General features: G+C 43.1%; 1 protein-coding gene across 1 annotated transcript in view; it reads right to left on the bottom strand.

Annotated features, from left to right (window-relative positions):
* Nucleotides 1-17918, bottom strand: part of DIP2C (disco interacting protein 2 homolog C) — a 209614-nt gene that overhangs the window by 186345 nt on the left and 5351 nt on the right. Inside the window, exon 3 of the mRNA XM_019530709.1 lies at nt 8421-8531. Within this exon, the coding sequence (XP_019386254.1) occupies nt 8421-8531 (111 nt within the window). The remainder of the gene's footprint in view (nt 1-8420; nt 8532-17918) is intronic.

The raw sequence follows: 17918 nt of genomic DNA on the forward strand, positions 1-17918 counted from the left end.
CCTCCACCACCCCTACAGCCTCGCCTGGTCCTCCAGTTGTAACAATAACCAAAACCAAAATCTCCCCCTCCTGGGTTACAACACAAACACAACTTCCAAGCCAACCTGGCTCCCTTTTACGCATATCCTTATCAGGGTTTCCTCCACCCAGAACTGTCAAACAGATGCTCTCCAGCCATCAGGCTTCTCTCTTATGTTCGGCTCTTTTTGCTCTAACAGAGCTCTCTCCTCCTGTTAGGCTGCCAGCAGGGGAACTACCTCTGGCCTGAACCTGGCTTGTTTATAAAGGCCAGGCCCTGCCCCCTCCTGGTCAGCTGACCTAATTGGGTGCCCTAGCAACCCACACCTATGCTGCCCTGGTGGCAGCCTGGCCCATATTACTATTATCAGTAGCAGGCACCTTAGTGCCCTGCTACAGGTCTAATGCAGAACCAAGTGATGACTCAGAAGCAGTGCCCGAGGTCCTAGGCAGCCCAGCAGGAACTACTCAGCAGTGCTCTCCTCTCCCCATGACTCAGTCCCACACACCGTCTTCTCAGCTGAGTCAATCAGCAACATATTCTTTGTACTACTTATTTTGTTGAGGTTATTTCATATTGCCTCCAAACCTTACGCTTTTATTGTGCTGAAGATCTTTGTACTGACAATGCGTAGCTGCACTGTGGAAGTTGCCAGGGGAAAAATGAAGGTTTGAACAGCTGAGACTTCTGGCATGCAGAAGGCATGAGAAACAGTTCTGGTTTTTGGCATCTGAGCAGACCATTGAGGCTCTTCATCCTGGCACCCTGTTAGGACTACAAGGCCTGCCTTTGAAAAATCTAGAGTTTTTAGGCACTTGACTTTTACTGGCTTAATTTCTACATTTGATGAACATTTATTACTTCATTAACATACCTGTCAACCCTGTTTCTCTTTCAGAACAAATGAACACTACTTTATGCCATGGACTTGGTTACACTATGTGTAGAAAGAAATATATTATTTAGTAGTCTCCCTTGATTTGGCTGAATACCAGTGGATGAATACAGCTACAAGACAAATGATTTCACAAAAAGAGTGTCATTGTGATGCTAGGTTTTCCAGGCCAACAACTTTGCACTGCCTCTGGTAAGGAGAGCATGCTTCAGCCCAAGTGGTCAAATCCATAGGGTCAAATCCAGCTCAAGATGACTGGGGAACTGGAGCTACTGCAACCTTTGGTCCACACAGACAGCGGGCATACCCCTCACTGTACTGATCCCACAGGAACTCAGTGTTTCTCCAGGAGCCATGCAGGAAAAGGGCACTATAGGTCAAACCATTTTTTAATGGATCCAAATACAATGATGTGTATTTGAGTCTGTTTCCATTGTTTTGGGGATCCATTCTGACTGCTATCCAGTCCACAGCCTCCCCAGCTTCATCAACAGCAAAATCTTTCCTCATAATGTCATTGAGATCAAGAGAAAGAAAGCCTGGTGGTCATGGATAATCCTAGTTCGAAACTTGAAACCTTCCTTCCTTTAAGGTTTTTGAGAGGGAGGTGGGGCAGAGAAATCATATTGAAAATGAAAATTCAGGACCTTTCTATGAAATTCTAGCCTATGGGTAGGTTGTGGACTATATATATGGAGCCCTAGAAGACAAGCCATTCAGACCTCACCTAGAGCAGACCCTAACAGTAGCACCACGACTTAGAACATATTCATTATTATTCTGCAACTATGAATATCTGGGTGGGAGCAAGCAGGCAGAGCTAAAAACAATGGTCTCACACTATTCAGGGAGTCTCTGCAGATCTTCAGTGGAAGGTGACGCATCTCCTGTCTCTGCCCTTTTGTGGGCAAGGTCAAAGGGTGAGAATCGATATTTAAGATCTTGTTCTCATTCCAGTAAGTTATCTCATGACAACAGGTATGTGGCCTTCCACACCCTGCCCCAACACCTACCAACAGTAGCTAAGCACAGGTGCTTAAATTTTAAATGTTGACATTCCTTAGTTCAAAAAGTTAGACTTCAAGGGGCTGTCACCCCATCAGGAGCACATGGCACTTTGTTGGGTTCTTGTTATCAGCAGACATTACCAGGTATACACTTAACATTGTTCAAATGCTTTGCAGCCATGGGCCAGACGCATCACTTATTTCTGGAGGAAAGTTTAAATTACTGCATGCTAATCCATGGTAATGAAAAAAAAAATCCAGATAAAAGTAGCAATTTCTGTGGCTGTGCAATCTCACACATAAGACTGTCCAAAGTTGAAGACGGGACTTAACTGCTACTGGACAACTGAGGAGGTAACAGCAGTTCAGGCTAACACACACTCCATAAAAAAGGCTTAAAAGCAACTGAAGAGGATCCCTGGATATAGAGAGGCTTCTGGGAAGGAGGCTGCTCCCTTACCTCTGGATACCTCTGCACCAAGACAAGGTTCTCTTTGAACGTTATGGGTCTAAGAAAAAGGTTCTCTGAAAAAAGGAATCTGACTTAGGGGGTATTTTGAGCCAAACTGCCACAACAGATCATGCTGCTGTTCTCAGGTACAGCCATAATGTGGCAGTAGAACACAGGTCCTCTCCACACTGGACACACTTGGAAACCAAGGGAAACAACTGCAAACTTTGGTTCAAGATTCAGTGGCATTATTAATTTTGCGTTCCAGTGCAAGTGGATCATAGGCTGCTATCACCATTTTAAGCATCCTGCCACTTTTAGATCTGTTCTGAAGAACAAGTAGTTTTTACAGATCTAATCTAAATGACATTTTAAACAATGGTGGCAGGTGGTGACCCACCTAAAATAGAATTCTGAATGTACCCAACAGTAACACAACTAAACCAGTGTTAACAGCAGCAGACAACTTTTTATAAAGGGAGAAAGAAAAGAAAAAATACCTATGCACAATAAAACACCTTCCCTAATCCATGCAAAGGACATCCTTCGAGCTGGCATCCCATTGTAAATCTTAGTATTTTACTAGGTTATGATGACATTTTCTTCCAGTCCAACTGACAGCAAAACCACAAAGATCAAGTAATTGTGATTAATTTCTTGCTTTTATACCACTTAGGCCCCTCTATATGTGGAAGTAAAGGCGCAATGGGATCTAACGCATGATCCATATAATTGAGCCTCCTGCCATGCCACATGCGCATGGCAGGAGGTGTGATTGTGGGATAGTGCATTAGATCCCATCAGGTCTTACAGCTGGTGCTGGGGGAGCCCAATCCCAGGCTCCCCCTACACCAGCAAGAAGCAAGCTCCCAGTCATTGGTTTCACAAACCCTGGGACTGTGAGAAGGTGACAGCCATGAACTGCCAGCCATGAGGGTTTTACACCCCCCTTGTGCTGAGAGGATTTGCAGATGGGTCCCAGTACCAGGAGGTACACTGTGGGGACCCAGTGTCCACAGCTGTGGGACTCTGGGTCCTGGCAGCTGCAGGGTGCTGCTGGGACCTAGAGCCAGCAGTTGCTGGGGCTGAGAGCACCCTCAGTTGTGGGACTCCCAGCCCAGTCTAGGCATGATGCACACCTGAGGCTTTGAAGCCTGTCAGCTGATGGGTCTCACTGACTTAGGGGAGACCCTGCTACACCTGTAAATTAAAGCTCAGTTGCAACCAGGTCTAACATATAGCTCACTGAAGCTTTTAATGGTATGACAGGCACTTTGGATGTGTAGCTGGTCTGCAATAGTCTAAAATGATCTTGAAAAGATATATCAAGATGCCCAGATGTATAGCATCTGAAGCAAGCTTAGAAACCCAGTTTTCAAACAACATAAAGAAATAATTTATGTTTCCAGCTGCCTATGAAACAGCAGCTGCTAATATTATGTGTGGGGGCAAAACTGTTTTGAAGGTCCACATTTGGAGGACCTTTCAGAATACTGTTTACGGTTTGATAAATAACGAGAGAATTTTATTTTCTTGGCAGCAAATAAACCAAAGGTCTTAATTAATTATTTTCCATAAACATAAGTTACATACCAAATTAAAGCACTAACTGCTGTAATCTGTATTGTTCAAATAGAGAATGAAGCATGATTCTGTACTAATCTAGTTAGGTGCAAAACGGTGCTTAAATAACATTCTTCAGACGTCTAAAGAACGAAGAGCTACACATACTGAATGCCGACCCCAGGAGGTACTCCAGAGTTTTGGTAATGCCCATGATACAAGGGGCAGCTGGAAAATTTTGAACTTGTTCGGTTCAAGAGAGGTGAGGTGACCCATTTCTAATTCACAAATAATCTGAAAAGAAGCAAGTTGAAACCCAAACTACCCTTGGCAGCCCAAAATATGAGGGGGAGGGGAAATTTAGAAAAAAATAATTAAGCAGCCATGAGCTAGAAGGCAATTTTTATCTACTACCTCAAAATCCCTCAAAACAGGTTTTCGCAGTCATGGCAGAGCAAGATCTGTTAAAATGCTTATGCAATATAGGTCTGTAGATATAATGATTAAAGTGAAAAAATAAGAAGTGATTTAAAATGTAAAGGTCTGGTGTTTTCCACAGGAAGAGAACAGTGGTATACAAAGACGGCAGTGAGGGGAAATGATGTTGAATCTGCCAAGCACATTAATTAAACAACATTGCTGACACCTGAATTTATGTAAAAAACAAGGACAAGGAAGGATAGTTGGAGGATTCTCAAGATATTAGGCTTTCAATTAGAAAAAAAACTTACAGAGAAAAGGTAGAGCAGAACTTTGATCAATGATTACAACAGAAATTTTGTATTCAGATGCTAATTGGAATAAATTGTGAAAAAGTGGGGATGTTTTCCTAGAAGTGAATTACTTATTGGATAAAGTCTATAAAGTCATTTTGTTCTGGGCCTTTTCCAAGATGTGCCAAATATGATAACAAGCATTGAAGCTGGGTAACAGCTAGAATATAATAATTATAATATGATCAGAGCTGAGAAGCTGAAGCATTAAGCACAGCAACACAATAGACTAGACATAAGCTTTTAAGTTAACAAAATCTAATGCTGAGATGTAAATCACACGGGTTTTTAATGAACATATCAGTGAAGAAAAGAAGTCTTTATTACATCATTAAGACTTTGGCTTTGAAAAAGACTGCTAACCTAGTAGATTCCAAGCCACAAGAAGGCAAAATGTAATTTAAATTTAGGACATCCTTTTCTACTCATGCAAAATTCTTCCAAGACTAAATCTAAAGGAGATTATTGGAAGAATTTTGGAAGTTGAACTCAAATTACAAATAGCATTGTCTTTTTGCTTTTAGGGACTATACAGCAACATAGGATCTCCCAGAGAAATTTTTAGTTAACATATGCTCAGCAAGTGGCAAACCCCTTCTATCCTATGTCCCATCCCCCCCAAACCTCCCTCCCATGTCCCATGTCAACCTAACCTAGGGTAAAAATTCTTCCCTGACCTTACATTGGGAATTGGTGCAACCCTGAGCAGAGGAGCAAGACCTTTTCCCTCAAAATTGAAAATTTTCTAGGTGCTGGCAGGAGCACAAGTAGATCCCAGTCAAAATGCCCAGGCTAGGCTGTGGCCAATTTGCCCTATGTCAGATCCTATCCTGTCATATTATCTTTTCCATAAACTTATCAAGTAAAATCCTGAAGCAATCTTCTTTGCCCCATGTAGGACATTCAGGAGATCATAGCAAAACATTCCTCTCCCAGTAGTTAGAACCCTTCTAATATCCAAACTAAATTTGTTCATAACCAGTTTGTAACCACTGGATCTTGTTCTAGTCTGGATTTTACACAGATTTGCTGGTGTACAGAGGTTGGCTTGTTTTGCTGAAGAGTCATAACCCTGGTGAGTTTCATATAAGAATTTTAAGCCTGGCCATAAGCTTCCACATTATATTCAGTCATGGACTGAAAAGGACATTTTCAGATTAGGGAGAGGACCCAAAACTGACATAACACAATCCTATTTTTTATGGGATCAAACTACTTCATTAATAGGAAGCAAATGTTTGGCTCTATAGTCCATATTCATTCTTTTCAGTAATACCATCTTCATATAATTATTCTTTAAGAGCATATAGGAGACCTAGTCATGGATCAAGACACAATTTTATAGGTTCTGTAAAGGATCCAAAGGTCAAAACAGACAAGCAATGTACCAAAAACCATAAACTCCAAGTGCAATGTTGTGAAAAAAAGCCCTGAATTCACAAAGAGGAGAGGAGGGGCACTGATTTTTATCTCTGCACACAATGGTACTGAATAGTTTAGCACCATTCTCGGCAGTTCTGGGATCCACATTTCTAAAAGAACATTGAAAACTTGGAGCAGGTGCAGAAAAGACATATACAAATGATTTGAGGGGTGTAGAGAATGGCTTTCTCTGAGAGATTTAAAGAACTTAGTATGTTTAATGTACCCAAAAAGGCTGCCATGAAAGTACTAAGGGATTCTTGAAGTCAGCAGAAAAAAGTTGTAAGAACTCAGAAGCTGAACCAAGACAAATTCAAATTAGTAAGGAGACACAGTGAAGGTGGGTAGCATAAGAACAAACTATCAAAGGATGTGAAGGATCTGCCACATAAAAATACCTCCAAAACAAAACCAGAAGCCTTTCAGGAAGCCTGTTTAGTTGGTCTCAGTATGGATGAACTGGATGAAGAGAACAGGCTAGATGGTCTAACAACTCCTTTGGCTTTCAACTCTATGAATGGATATGAGCATGGAAAAGTTGTGTTTGCTAAAGCCAGAAAGAAGTAAGCTGCAAGATGAAAATGTCCTGGATGAGCGTTTTAGCTGTGGTGATAGACAGGAAAGGCATTATTTTAGAGATGTGCACCAGAAAGAAGGTGCAGACACAGTCCTCCTGGATATGGAGACTGAGAAGTCCAAATCAGAGATGACATGCAGGTTACAGACTTGAGTGAGAGGCTGGCAAGATAGTGGCAAAATTCCTAAAGTCTGAGAAAGCAATCTGGGGACTGTTGGGAGGGAAAAGATTAAGAGCTGTGTATAAGGAGATGCCAAAAACATGGGCTGTGATTTTAGCTTGATCAGAAAAAGAGAGGGGTCTGGAGAAGAATGACAGCTCTCTGAGTTACCTGCAGAGAGATGGCAGTAGAATATTTGCTTACTGCTGCTATTTCTCAGCGATACTGTGCAGTGGGGAAAAAGAGGGGACGATGGACAGAATCCAGAGCAACCTTCACAGAAAGCTAGTGAGGAATGAGAAGGATCCTTTTAGGAATAGCAGCAATTTAAACAAGGAAATTTTATCTTAGGAAAAGACCAAAACTCCCCTCTAAACAAGAAATGCAGAAAGAGAAGGTAAGCTAATACAGAATATGCAGGACACTGAAGAGAAAAAGTGTTCCTTTTTCCTCTTTGTCCTTAGGTATGATATCCAAGAATCATTAATGGCTGAGCTCCAGTTTTTCCTACATGATTCACTGTGAAAAGATGAGGCAGGAAAACTAGATTGGTATTGCACAGCTTTTTCAGTCTATGAGCCAAACGTATTTCAGAAAGGTCACGAAATCATAGTCAATACTTTGAGACAGAGTTTCTATCCTGTTCTCTGACGTTCAACATAGCTCGGACACCCCATAACCAGACAAATACAAGGACGGTAGTTTTGGGTTTTTTAATGACCCAATTCTTAGCAGAACATTGTAGAATTTCTAGCATGTCTGAGAACTAGCATATGGCAAACTAAACAATAATTCAAATCGAAGCTGGCAGAAATAGCATAGGTGGGCAAGGGTTTTTGGGTAGATGTGATGGGTTTTATTAGACCAACTAGACAGTTGGAAAAACATTATTTGCAAACCTTTGGGCACAAATACCCTTCATCAAAACATATCTGCAACTCTCTTGACTTCTAATGTACATCATTATGGGGAAAAAGAATTGGACACTGACTAATTTGGGACCTCTACTTTCCAAATTCGCAAGGGCACAAGACTCAATTTTTTATTCAGCTTTACAATTCATTTATCTTACTCACATGAATATCTTCCTATCAATGACTTCCATTTCACATCTCCAAAGTTCTTTATTTCTAAAGGAGAATTCTCTTTTGATGTTTGCCAAACCAAATTAGAATCATTATAATAAAATTTCCCTTTTCTTCCACAATGAGTATTTCCAGTTATGTAATACAGGTTTCCCTCGCCAACCACTGGGGTTAAGTTCCTCAAACTTCCCGTGGTTGGCAAAACTGTAGTTGGCAAGACAAAAGGCTGATAGGGAAAATGGCAGGTGGTGGGCTGATGTGCAGCCATGGAAAACCGTGGTTACTCAAAAATGTATACCATAGTAGCCAAAATGGTATACAGAACGTTAAGTGTGGATACTCAAAACCGTGGTTAGCAAAACAATGGTTGGCAAAGGAAACCCGTAGCCAGTTACGGGTATTACAGTATGAGAAGAGTTCAACCCAAGTTCCACTAAAAACAACTGAACTTTCAGGCCTTCACTTACCTGATCTATAGCGTTCATCCCGTGACCCTGAGGACCTGCGGCGGTGATATCGTGAGGAAGAGGAAGGGGTAACAGGAGTTCGACGTTCTTGTGGCAATGCCTGATCCACCCCTGCAGTCACAAGAAACAAACAGTGCTGAAAAGATTACAGAATCTTATTGATTATTAATCAGTTTTTGGCTCTCAAAACCAAAAATAGATGTTTGATTGCTAATCTATTTAACTGCTATTGGTAAAAATATTATTAGTATTTGGTCAGCTGTTCAGGTCTACTCATGTCTATCTAAGATAGTCAATACTGTAAGGAACATACACTCAGCAAGACACTGTAACAACAGAAGGAAATGATTTGAAAATCTGTCCTCCTTTTATTCAGAAGTAGCCCTTCTAAAAGCCATATTAAGCCAGCATTTTAAATTGTGAGGGGTAATAGTGAATAGGGAGCCATGGGAATAAAACCTGAAGCTGTCCTGGCTATTGGTTACAAAGAGATCCCATATAAAGATATTGCACTGTGTCCTATTAACTTCTTCTGCACAACCTAATGCACAACCTGTTATCAGTAAGTGACAGAACAACAACATGCAGAAATCAGATACCATAGCACTAGGAACAACATAAACCCTCAAATATAGTTTTAGCTACAGAATACTAGAAAGTAAAAAAAACGACTATGTTACAGCCATCTGAAAGAGTAAACTAACTGTCTTGCTGAAAATCTTTCCGTCATAAAATCTTTCCATCATAAACAATGGGCCCACAGCAATACAGCTGTGCCATCCAAGTATTTCTGGCCAAAGCTTAAGGTTTAAGTATCTTGTTCTCCCCAGTGTTACAGATTCTCTGCAAAAAGAAGTGTGTTCCTGAAGGGTGCCTCAAAGGCACTGGTAGCACCACAGCAGCCCTGTATTGAATCGGCTTCTGAAAGCAGCCTTTCTTTTCCAGTTCCTTGTTCCACCATTCACACTTGCACAACAAATTTGTGCTTCTCTGACAATGCAAGCTGCATCACTGGACTGGGCTCAGGAAGGATAAAGTGTGGTCCCAAAGAGGTGCTTTCTAGATGTGAAAACTTGCAAATTACTTGGTGCCTAAAAAGGAAAAAAACTACCAATCACATACGTAAACAGTACAAAGATAGGGATTAGATATCCAAATAATGAAATCTTTAAACTGAAAGAAGGGTTTAAGTCAATAGAAAAAAAGACCAGAAGAATCAAATGAATGACTACAAATTAATATGTTAGATTGGGGCACAGTGGGGCAGTTATTGGATGGCAAACTACTGTCAATAATACTTCGTTCCAAAAAGCGTGTTATGCATTTATACAAGAGCCCCACGTAAACAAGCAAGATAAATATCACCTTCATCTCTGCTCTGGCTTAGTTTAGAGTGTGAGGCCACATGTTTCCAAAGAGACAAACAGAATTAGAGTGACAAATTAATGTGTTTACCTTCCTAGTATTGGCAGCCTGGGAAAACATGAAAAGGAATGAAACTGCCCACAAATCAGGATCTTGTTTTGTGGAGCCTTACAACTAAAAATTACAGGTCTCAGTGAATGAGGTTTACCAAGGTTATATTCTATCACACATCCATGATTTTTATTTGTAGTGATTTTTTTACCACCTAAAGCTGGGATTGTCAAACTTCTTTGCAACCCCCTGCCAGGCTGATCCAAACTGCAGGGCTCTTTGCAGGTTGGATCCAGACCCAACTCCAGCAATGGAGCCAGTGGCAGCAGTGTTAAGCACTGAGGCTAGGGACAGAAGTTAAACATAAACCAGTTTAGGTGAACAGAAACTGCTTTAAACCAGTGACAGAACAGAAGTTCAGTGGGCAGAAACCAGTTTCAAAATGGCTGAAACCAGTTTGAGATAAACCTGGTTGAATGTAGTATTAGATTTAACTGACTGAGCTCAGACAAGCTTATGAAACTTCTGTCCCAGACCCTTTGCTGGTTTATGTTAAACCAGAGTCCCCCGGCATCCCAGCAGGCTCTGCAAGCACTGGACTGGGCTGTCTACTCCACTGGAGCAGGGCTGGCCCTGCCCCTCTGCTCCCTAGCTGGAGTGGAGGGGGGGGGCCAGAGCAGGGGTGAGGTTTATCCCCCTTCCCCTGTCCCACCAGCACAGGCTTGCCAGGCATTTCTCCACTCACTGCTCCAGTGGATGGGGTGCGGCAGCCCCAGCAGTAGCCTGAAGTGAAGTGAACTGACCAGGGAGGGGATTTAATTCAGCCCCTTCCTGGCTTCCTGGATTGCAAACCTCTTCCTGGCAGGGGGCTCCACTGCGGGTGGGAGCAGGGTAGGCAGAACTACTGCAGACTGCACAGGTGCTAGGGGAAGCTTGGGGGGCTATGGCCCCCTCCAAGCCCCAGTGCCACTGCTCTCCCCGCACAGTCTGCAGCAGCTCCGACTCCCCACTCCCAACCACAGCGCAGCCCCCTGCCAAGAAGAGGTTTGTGCTCCCCAAGAAACCATGAGAAGGGCTTCTGCCCCCATCACAGTTGCTCCCACCTCACTGCTCCAGCGGCAGGGGCCAGGGTGCAGCCAGAGGCTGGCCAACATGGCTCCCTCTGGCAAGGGGGCAGGGAGAGGGGTTATTTCTCCACCCCCGGTCCGGCATCTGGTGGAGGAGACAGGGATAGGGCTTATTCTGCTGCTTGCCTGGTGGTGGCAGTGGCAACCAGGGCTGGCAGACCCCTGCTGCAGTCCCCTGGGAGCACAGGGGGTGGAGGGAAGAATAACCCCCCCTCCCTCCCTACCCTGTCTGCCATGCCGGCTGGTGTCTGGCTGCACCCCTGCCCCTGCAGCAGAGAGGGAGTAGCGCCAGGTGGACCCCGGCTTGGGTCCGTGGGACAGGGATGGGGGAATTAAACCTCCTCCCTGGCTAGTTCATTCCTGGCTACTGCTGGGGCTGGCCATGCACCCCCCGCCCTCTTCCTCCCCCAGCACAGCTTCCCTGCAGCCAAGGGTGCACTCCAGCACTGCCCAGCTCCTGGCCTGAGCGACTGTAGGCATGTCCAGAGGGAATGTCTGTTCACTTGCATATTCGTTCAGTTTCTAGGCAGGTTAGACTGACCTTCAAAGATTGAATCAATTCAGGCTCGGGCTTTTTGAATGTCTGTCCCTAGCCTGAAGTGTTTAAGTTGATGTGTAAGGTCTTCCTTGACTTTGTGGAGAAATGGTTGGATGCCAAGAAACACGTTTAGTATAAAATCTCATGTATGGGTGAGAAGAAAAGGGTACTAGTGCTAAGAAAGACTTTTATCCAGAATGTTGTAAGTCAATGAAATTAAATCATTGTATTAACTAGACTGACTTCTTTCAACTGGTTCAGTTTTCACTATATAATTCACATTGCATTCACAGTACTATTCACACCATATCATACATCATTTCATTATCTTTCTAGTTATTAGAGTCCTCCAGGACAGGTCAATTGAATTACTAACATAAAGAAGCAACCACAAAACCATCCCCAAAACAACTCCCCCTCCCCCTTGCAAAGAACCCTGTTTTTATGGGGTTTTTTCCCCTTAGCAGTTGATTTTTAAGATCAACTGTCACAATATCAACCATCAAAACTTATTTGGTAGCCTTTCAGTCAGTGGACTTATGCCCTAATATCACCTAGCAAATTTGTGGTATTGAGGGAGGAATAAGTCAGGGTTTGCTATAAAAAGGGTAACAGGATAATTATAAAGACTCTTTATTATCTTTTTTCAACTGCAAAAGAACAATTAGGAGGCTTCAGCAACAGCAGAGAAAACATAAATTCACTACCAGGAAACTTTTCAATGGGGAAAGTTACTAAAAGTAAAAAGTGAAACAAACTCCTATGGGTATTAGTAGATCTCTAAAGATGAAGGCATTTAAAGTTTGTCCACATTATTAGGAATTTTTCAGGAGAAAAAAAAAATCTTACCTTAGAAATTTCACTAGAAATCCCCTGCTACACAAGTGACTCTAGGCATTTCCCAATTAAAACTGAAACAACCTGCATCTGTTCATTTTTGACTGACTGAACAGAACCCTGTTCAGAATCATATATCACATTTTTCCACTCCCAACCTGATTAAGGAGTTTTTTGGGAAGAACGGCAGGTAGACTTCAGAGCAATGCCACCAGACATAAGGGAAACTCCTCCCTTTTCCTTTTTGAGCACCAGTTACTTAATTCCTTTGTGATTTCAGATTTTCTGCTGCTCTAAGAGAGCAGAGCCTTCTTGTAGAACATTTTGAAGATCCTGAGAGTTACCTAGGGACAGATGTCACTGTGGTGTCCCATGGCAGGAGGTAAAACAGAAGGTGCGAAAGTACTGTCAATCACTAATTAAAGCTTCAGTCAATAATTTTAAATGTTACTTGAATTAACAATGGACACATTTTCAGATGGAGTTACTTTAAACAGTATTTCCCTCTCAAACTGTGTACTTTAATCATTAATAAAATGTCTTTTTGGCTTTCAATAAACAGAGTAATATAAAGGTTTTCCTTAGAGATATTTACAGGAAGGCAGGTCCACTCCAGTACAGGTGCAGACAGAATTTCCCCTGATCTGGTCCCTGAAAGCACTCTACAGCTGTGACCAAACAAGAGTGCTTTAAAAGAGCCTGATCCTGCAAAAATCTGAACCCTCATTGCAACTCTGAACCCTCATTGCAACTCAGCCCTGCTCCGGCGCGGTCTTCAGAATAGGAGGGGGGAAACGGGAAAGGAGTTCAGTCTGGGATTTGTTCAGCCAGCACTGGAAGGTGGATTGGAGCCCCCCACCGCCCCAAACCTTGGGGTGGGGATAGGGTTCCAAAACACCCACCCCACGCTCCTGCACTGGCTGGGGAACTCCCAGAACGAGCTCCCTCTGCTTTCTTTCCCCCCTCCCATTCTGAAAACAGCTCTATGGCTGGGAGGAAGGAGGGATGTTGCTAGGGGAAGACTGCAGGCTCCCAGCTAGCAGCTGTATTCCCCAATTCCCAAGATGCAACAATGAACTTGTGCTGGGTCTGGAGGATCACTGTAACAGGGGCGGGCAATTATTTTGGGCAAAGGGCTGCTTATTGAGTTTTGGCAAGCCATCGAGGGCTGCGTGACAGGCAGCCCAGGGCAGATTCATATTAATTTTCTAAATTTTTTTAGGAGCCCCTCAGGCTGGAAAGAATGGCCGGGCGGGCCGCATCTGGCCCCTGGACTGCATTTTGCCCACCCCTGCTGTAACTCATAGCACTTCCTATAAAGTGCCATGAGTTACAATGGGGAGCTGCTCTTCTGTCTGTGCCTTAAGATTCTAGCTTAGACTGTTAAGGTAACATCAAACAGAAGACCAAAGTCACTTATTTTCCACTCTGAAGAGATATATAAGCCACTAAATGTTTCACTCCTCCTTTTCCCCTAAACATTGAAACCCAAGGGTAACTTACTAAAATTACTCAACAGGACACATTAGTTACTATATAAACAAGTCTCTGTTATTCTTATACTGCTCATCTCCACCAGGAAGTTGGTGGGCAAGATGCTAGGGCAGTGGTTCTCAATCAAAGTGCCACAGCACTATGGGGTGCATGCCTCAGTGCAGGCTGCTACTGCCACAGCCAGATGGCAATGCCCCATCTGTTTGTTTCCAGGAGGCATGTGTGGAACCAGACCAGAAAGCTCCTGAGGTAAGAGTGGGTGCTCCTGCCTGCATTAGAAGTGGCACCTGCTCTGGTTGCAGGCACTTCCTAGTCCAGCTCTTCACATGCCTCCTGGAAACAAAGAAACAGAGGAACGAAGGAAACAGAGGCAGTTCCACCTGACTAAGGTCATGGAGGCACCCTGGAAGGAGATGTTCCAGGTTTTGTCATGTAAGTTGCATTATAGGGATACGATCGCTCTTTATATCTGGTGTATGAATATCAGAGAAGGAAAAGAAATATTTAAGTTAAGGGACCATGTTGGTACAAGATCAAGTGTGTATAAAACAGTCAAAAGCAACCTGCGAGACAGCACACAGGAATTTAGTCAGGAATAGCTCACACACTGTAAACCGACATGCAATGCTTTCTGTGCACAATATTCCTCAGGTAGCAGAGTACAAAATACTAGGACCATCCACAGTGAGACTTCTGCATGGGAAGGAGAAGTAAAAACCTTACAGAATATCAGATGCCATAAAAATCAGTGAAGTGTTACTCTAAAGCAAGGTGGTATTAATAAATTTACTGTTTGCCTCTCATGAAGGAACTAATAATGCAGTGCAGTTTGGTATCTGGTTTTGCTTGTCTTTTTTCACTGATAATATATATATATATTTTACTTACAGTTCTTGCAACTAACACATGAAATCCACAAGCTGTTTCACATTCAGCTGCTCCAAAGTGTATTTATGAAGCAAAAAACAAGAACACAAAATAGGATCTGGTCCTGATGGCTAAACGTAGTTGTTGGCTCAAATCTAACCAAGGCAATGTTGGATACTGAGGATGCACTTAGTCAGTGGCCTTCATGAAAATTGAGTTGGGTGGGGGAGTAGTGGGGGGAAGACTACTTTACTGCCTGGTAGGCAGAGGTCCAATGTGCAAAGAATGCAGCTGGGCAGCCCTCTCTCCCCTTCCCCGAGGCAGCCTGCGGGAGCAGCAGCAGGCAGTGACAGGCAGGTGCAAGGTGTTCTGAGAATCGTAGTTCTCTAGCGTGGGAGGGGAGTTAGTTCACTGCCGCTGGGGGGAACTTTCACCCTGGTTCTTTGCTACCAAAGCCCATATTGGGAGGGCAAATAACTACTGATTTTGGCAGCAAAAAAATGTCATTAATTCTCTCCCCAGTGGCAGCAAACTCCACTGCTGCTGTACAAAACTACAATTCCCAGAACACCCTGCACTCCATGACATCACATTGCCAGGCTGCTGCAAGTGCAAGGGGAGCAGCGAATGCAGGAGTGAGGCATTCTGTACCCTCCCCCCCACCTGGCACCCCCCCCCCCCCTCAGGTGGCACTCATGGCGTGTGCCCTGCATGCCCAGCCCACATTACGATACTGTTAGTCAGTCATGTGAACATCTCAGTCACCAATACACTAATAACCTTTTGTGTCGAGCCATGTCTGCAGGGCTTCTAACATACTGGGCTTGCCCTGCGGCCAAAAAAGGGGCGTAATTTCTCCGACAGCTTTTACAGCACCACACTTTTTAAATGTGCTGACTGACTGCCTTGCAAGAAGGAAGGGCTTTCCTCAAGGCATGCAAACATGTATGTTGTATGGAATTGCTTTAAATACAAAACCCGACTCACGTGCAAACGTGGCTCTGTACTGGAAGGTATGGCCATTCAAACACTGTCAGTGGCCTTATCTCACAAATCTACTGACTTTCACTTACAAAGCAATACTGAGGAATAGGACCACATTTGAAAACCATTTAAGGACGATACTGCAAGTTGCTAGCTTCATTGCTAAATGTATGACATTGTCAGCTGGAGACAACTTTCCCACCCTTCCCTCTTTCTCCTTCATATCGTTTTTTCCACCCTTCCAGCTTCTAATTGTGGTGCCATACATACACTATGTGGTAGTAGCTCCACTGCCCTCACCTGCAGAGGGCAATTGTTTCCTTAACTGCTGCTGACAAGTTTCTTTGATTTATCTTTTATTCCTGTGACTGCATCAAAATCCTTTATTTAAAAACATTTAAAAGCTGGAACAACTAATTGATGAAAGGCAGAAGGCATTCTTAGGCAGAGGGTGAACATATTACTCTGAAACTAACCTACAATACAATATATGATCATGGGAGATACAGCTGTAAGGCAAACCCAACAACTTCAAGGACAGTGGGGGGGATGGCAAGTGGTATTTGGAATACAACTTAAAAATACTATTTCAGTTTCAATCAAACTGTCTAGTGAGCTTCTGTTTGGCAACTCCTGGTGTGTCATTAGAAATCAAAGCTGAGTGATGGGCTTAATGTCAAGTTGCTGCAATATTTGTTATATTGCATGGCATTTTATTTTTGCTGTCATACATACATTCATACAGCTGAAGAGCCATTTCACTGGGAACTATAAGAAGCAAGATTAGTTGCGTATTATCTTTAATTGGACTAACTTTATAAACTGGGAGAGCTGTTAACTAAGCTTTCACGCATAAAAGGCCCTTCCTCAGATAATCTCTGCTTCTTGCCCAAACATGAAAAAAGGGCATTTTGTGTCCAAAAGCTTGTATAACAACTCTCTTAACTATAAAGTTAGTCCGGCATATTATCTTGGACTATTATCTCCTCACCCTGCATGGAAACATATACCTGAGCTGCAACAGGGTCTGTTGATCCTGGATAGGCTTCATCAGCCATCTTTGGACCCACAGATAAGACAATCATGGAAGACAATCATCCTCGAGTGGAAGAGCTCGCCCATGATTATCAAACAAGTCTTGCTTCTTGTTTTTTCCCTGGACCATCACAGCTACAAAAATGCTGCTGCTGTACAGGAAACTGACAGCCCATGTTAATTTTGAGGGTGTTTTAGAAAGTAACAGCAATTTTGAAATAAAAAAGTTGTGCATGCAATAATAGTTGAGTAGACCACACTGCTTCTGTACACAGTCATAAACAATGGGTGTGTTTGACAATGCTGCCATCAGTATTTCCTGCTGTTGTGTAGTTTCCCACTCACTGCACACAAAATAGTTTTACTTAAAAACACCATCATGAAATTTAAAAGCTGGTTCTACTAAGCATATACTCGCTAAAGAAAGATACACAAGAGCTAGTCAATCCACTACACTCTGGGTGGGTGTAACAGATACAGTATCTCCAATGAAATATCAACTCAACTAAGTTACCTTTCATATATACTCCAGCACACTGATCTGAAGGCAAATGATCTACCTGGGCACACCAGGTAGGTCTTCTTCTGCATAAACTAAAATCTTGGCCTGTCTTCAAATGTCTCCTTGTGGATGAGTAGGTGGCGCCTCAAGCTCAATGTGGCTACACCAGAGCGCTAAGTCTTTTGAGTCCTCTTTTCCACATCTTGTCTGCACCACTAGGGACAATATCACCATCCTGTCATTCTACACCCGTTCTAGGACCTCACATCCAGCCTATGTCCAAGTCTTACACTTACTTTCAGCAGAACCTCTCCAAGATGAGGCTTTACTTCTTCATTCTCCTAGTTAAACTCCTGCTCAGGCCTTGGTTATGTTGTGTCTCTATTACTATGCTATCCTTTTCTCAGTCCTTGGCAAAGGCAATCCTGTTCCAATCCTCCCCATTACAGAATGATGCTGCAACAACAGTTTGCTTTGCCTATCACTCTGGCCACATCATCCTTTCCTTTACACTCCTCCCCTATACCCTCTGTCACAACAACACACACAGATTTCCACTTTCAAGCCCCTTCATGACTAATCTCTTCTTTACCTATCATTCCTTATTCAGAAGTCAAGGGGTGAAATGTCTGCCTTCAGTTGACACATGGCGCCATTAATAAAACCGAGTAAATGACTCTGAGTATGGCATTTACAGA

Source organism: Crocodylus porosus, unplaced genomic scaffold, assembly GCF_001723895.1.
Source record: "Crocodylus porosus isolate Cpor-Errol unplaced genomic scaffold, CroPor_comp1, whole genome shotgun sequence".
NCBI classification, from domain to species: Eukaryota; Metazoa; Chordata; order Crocodylia; family Crocodylidae; genus Crocodylus; species Crocodylus porosus.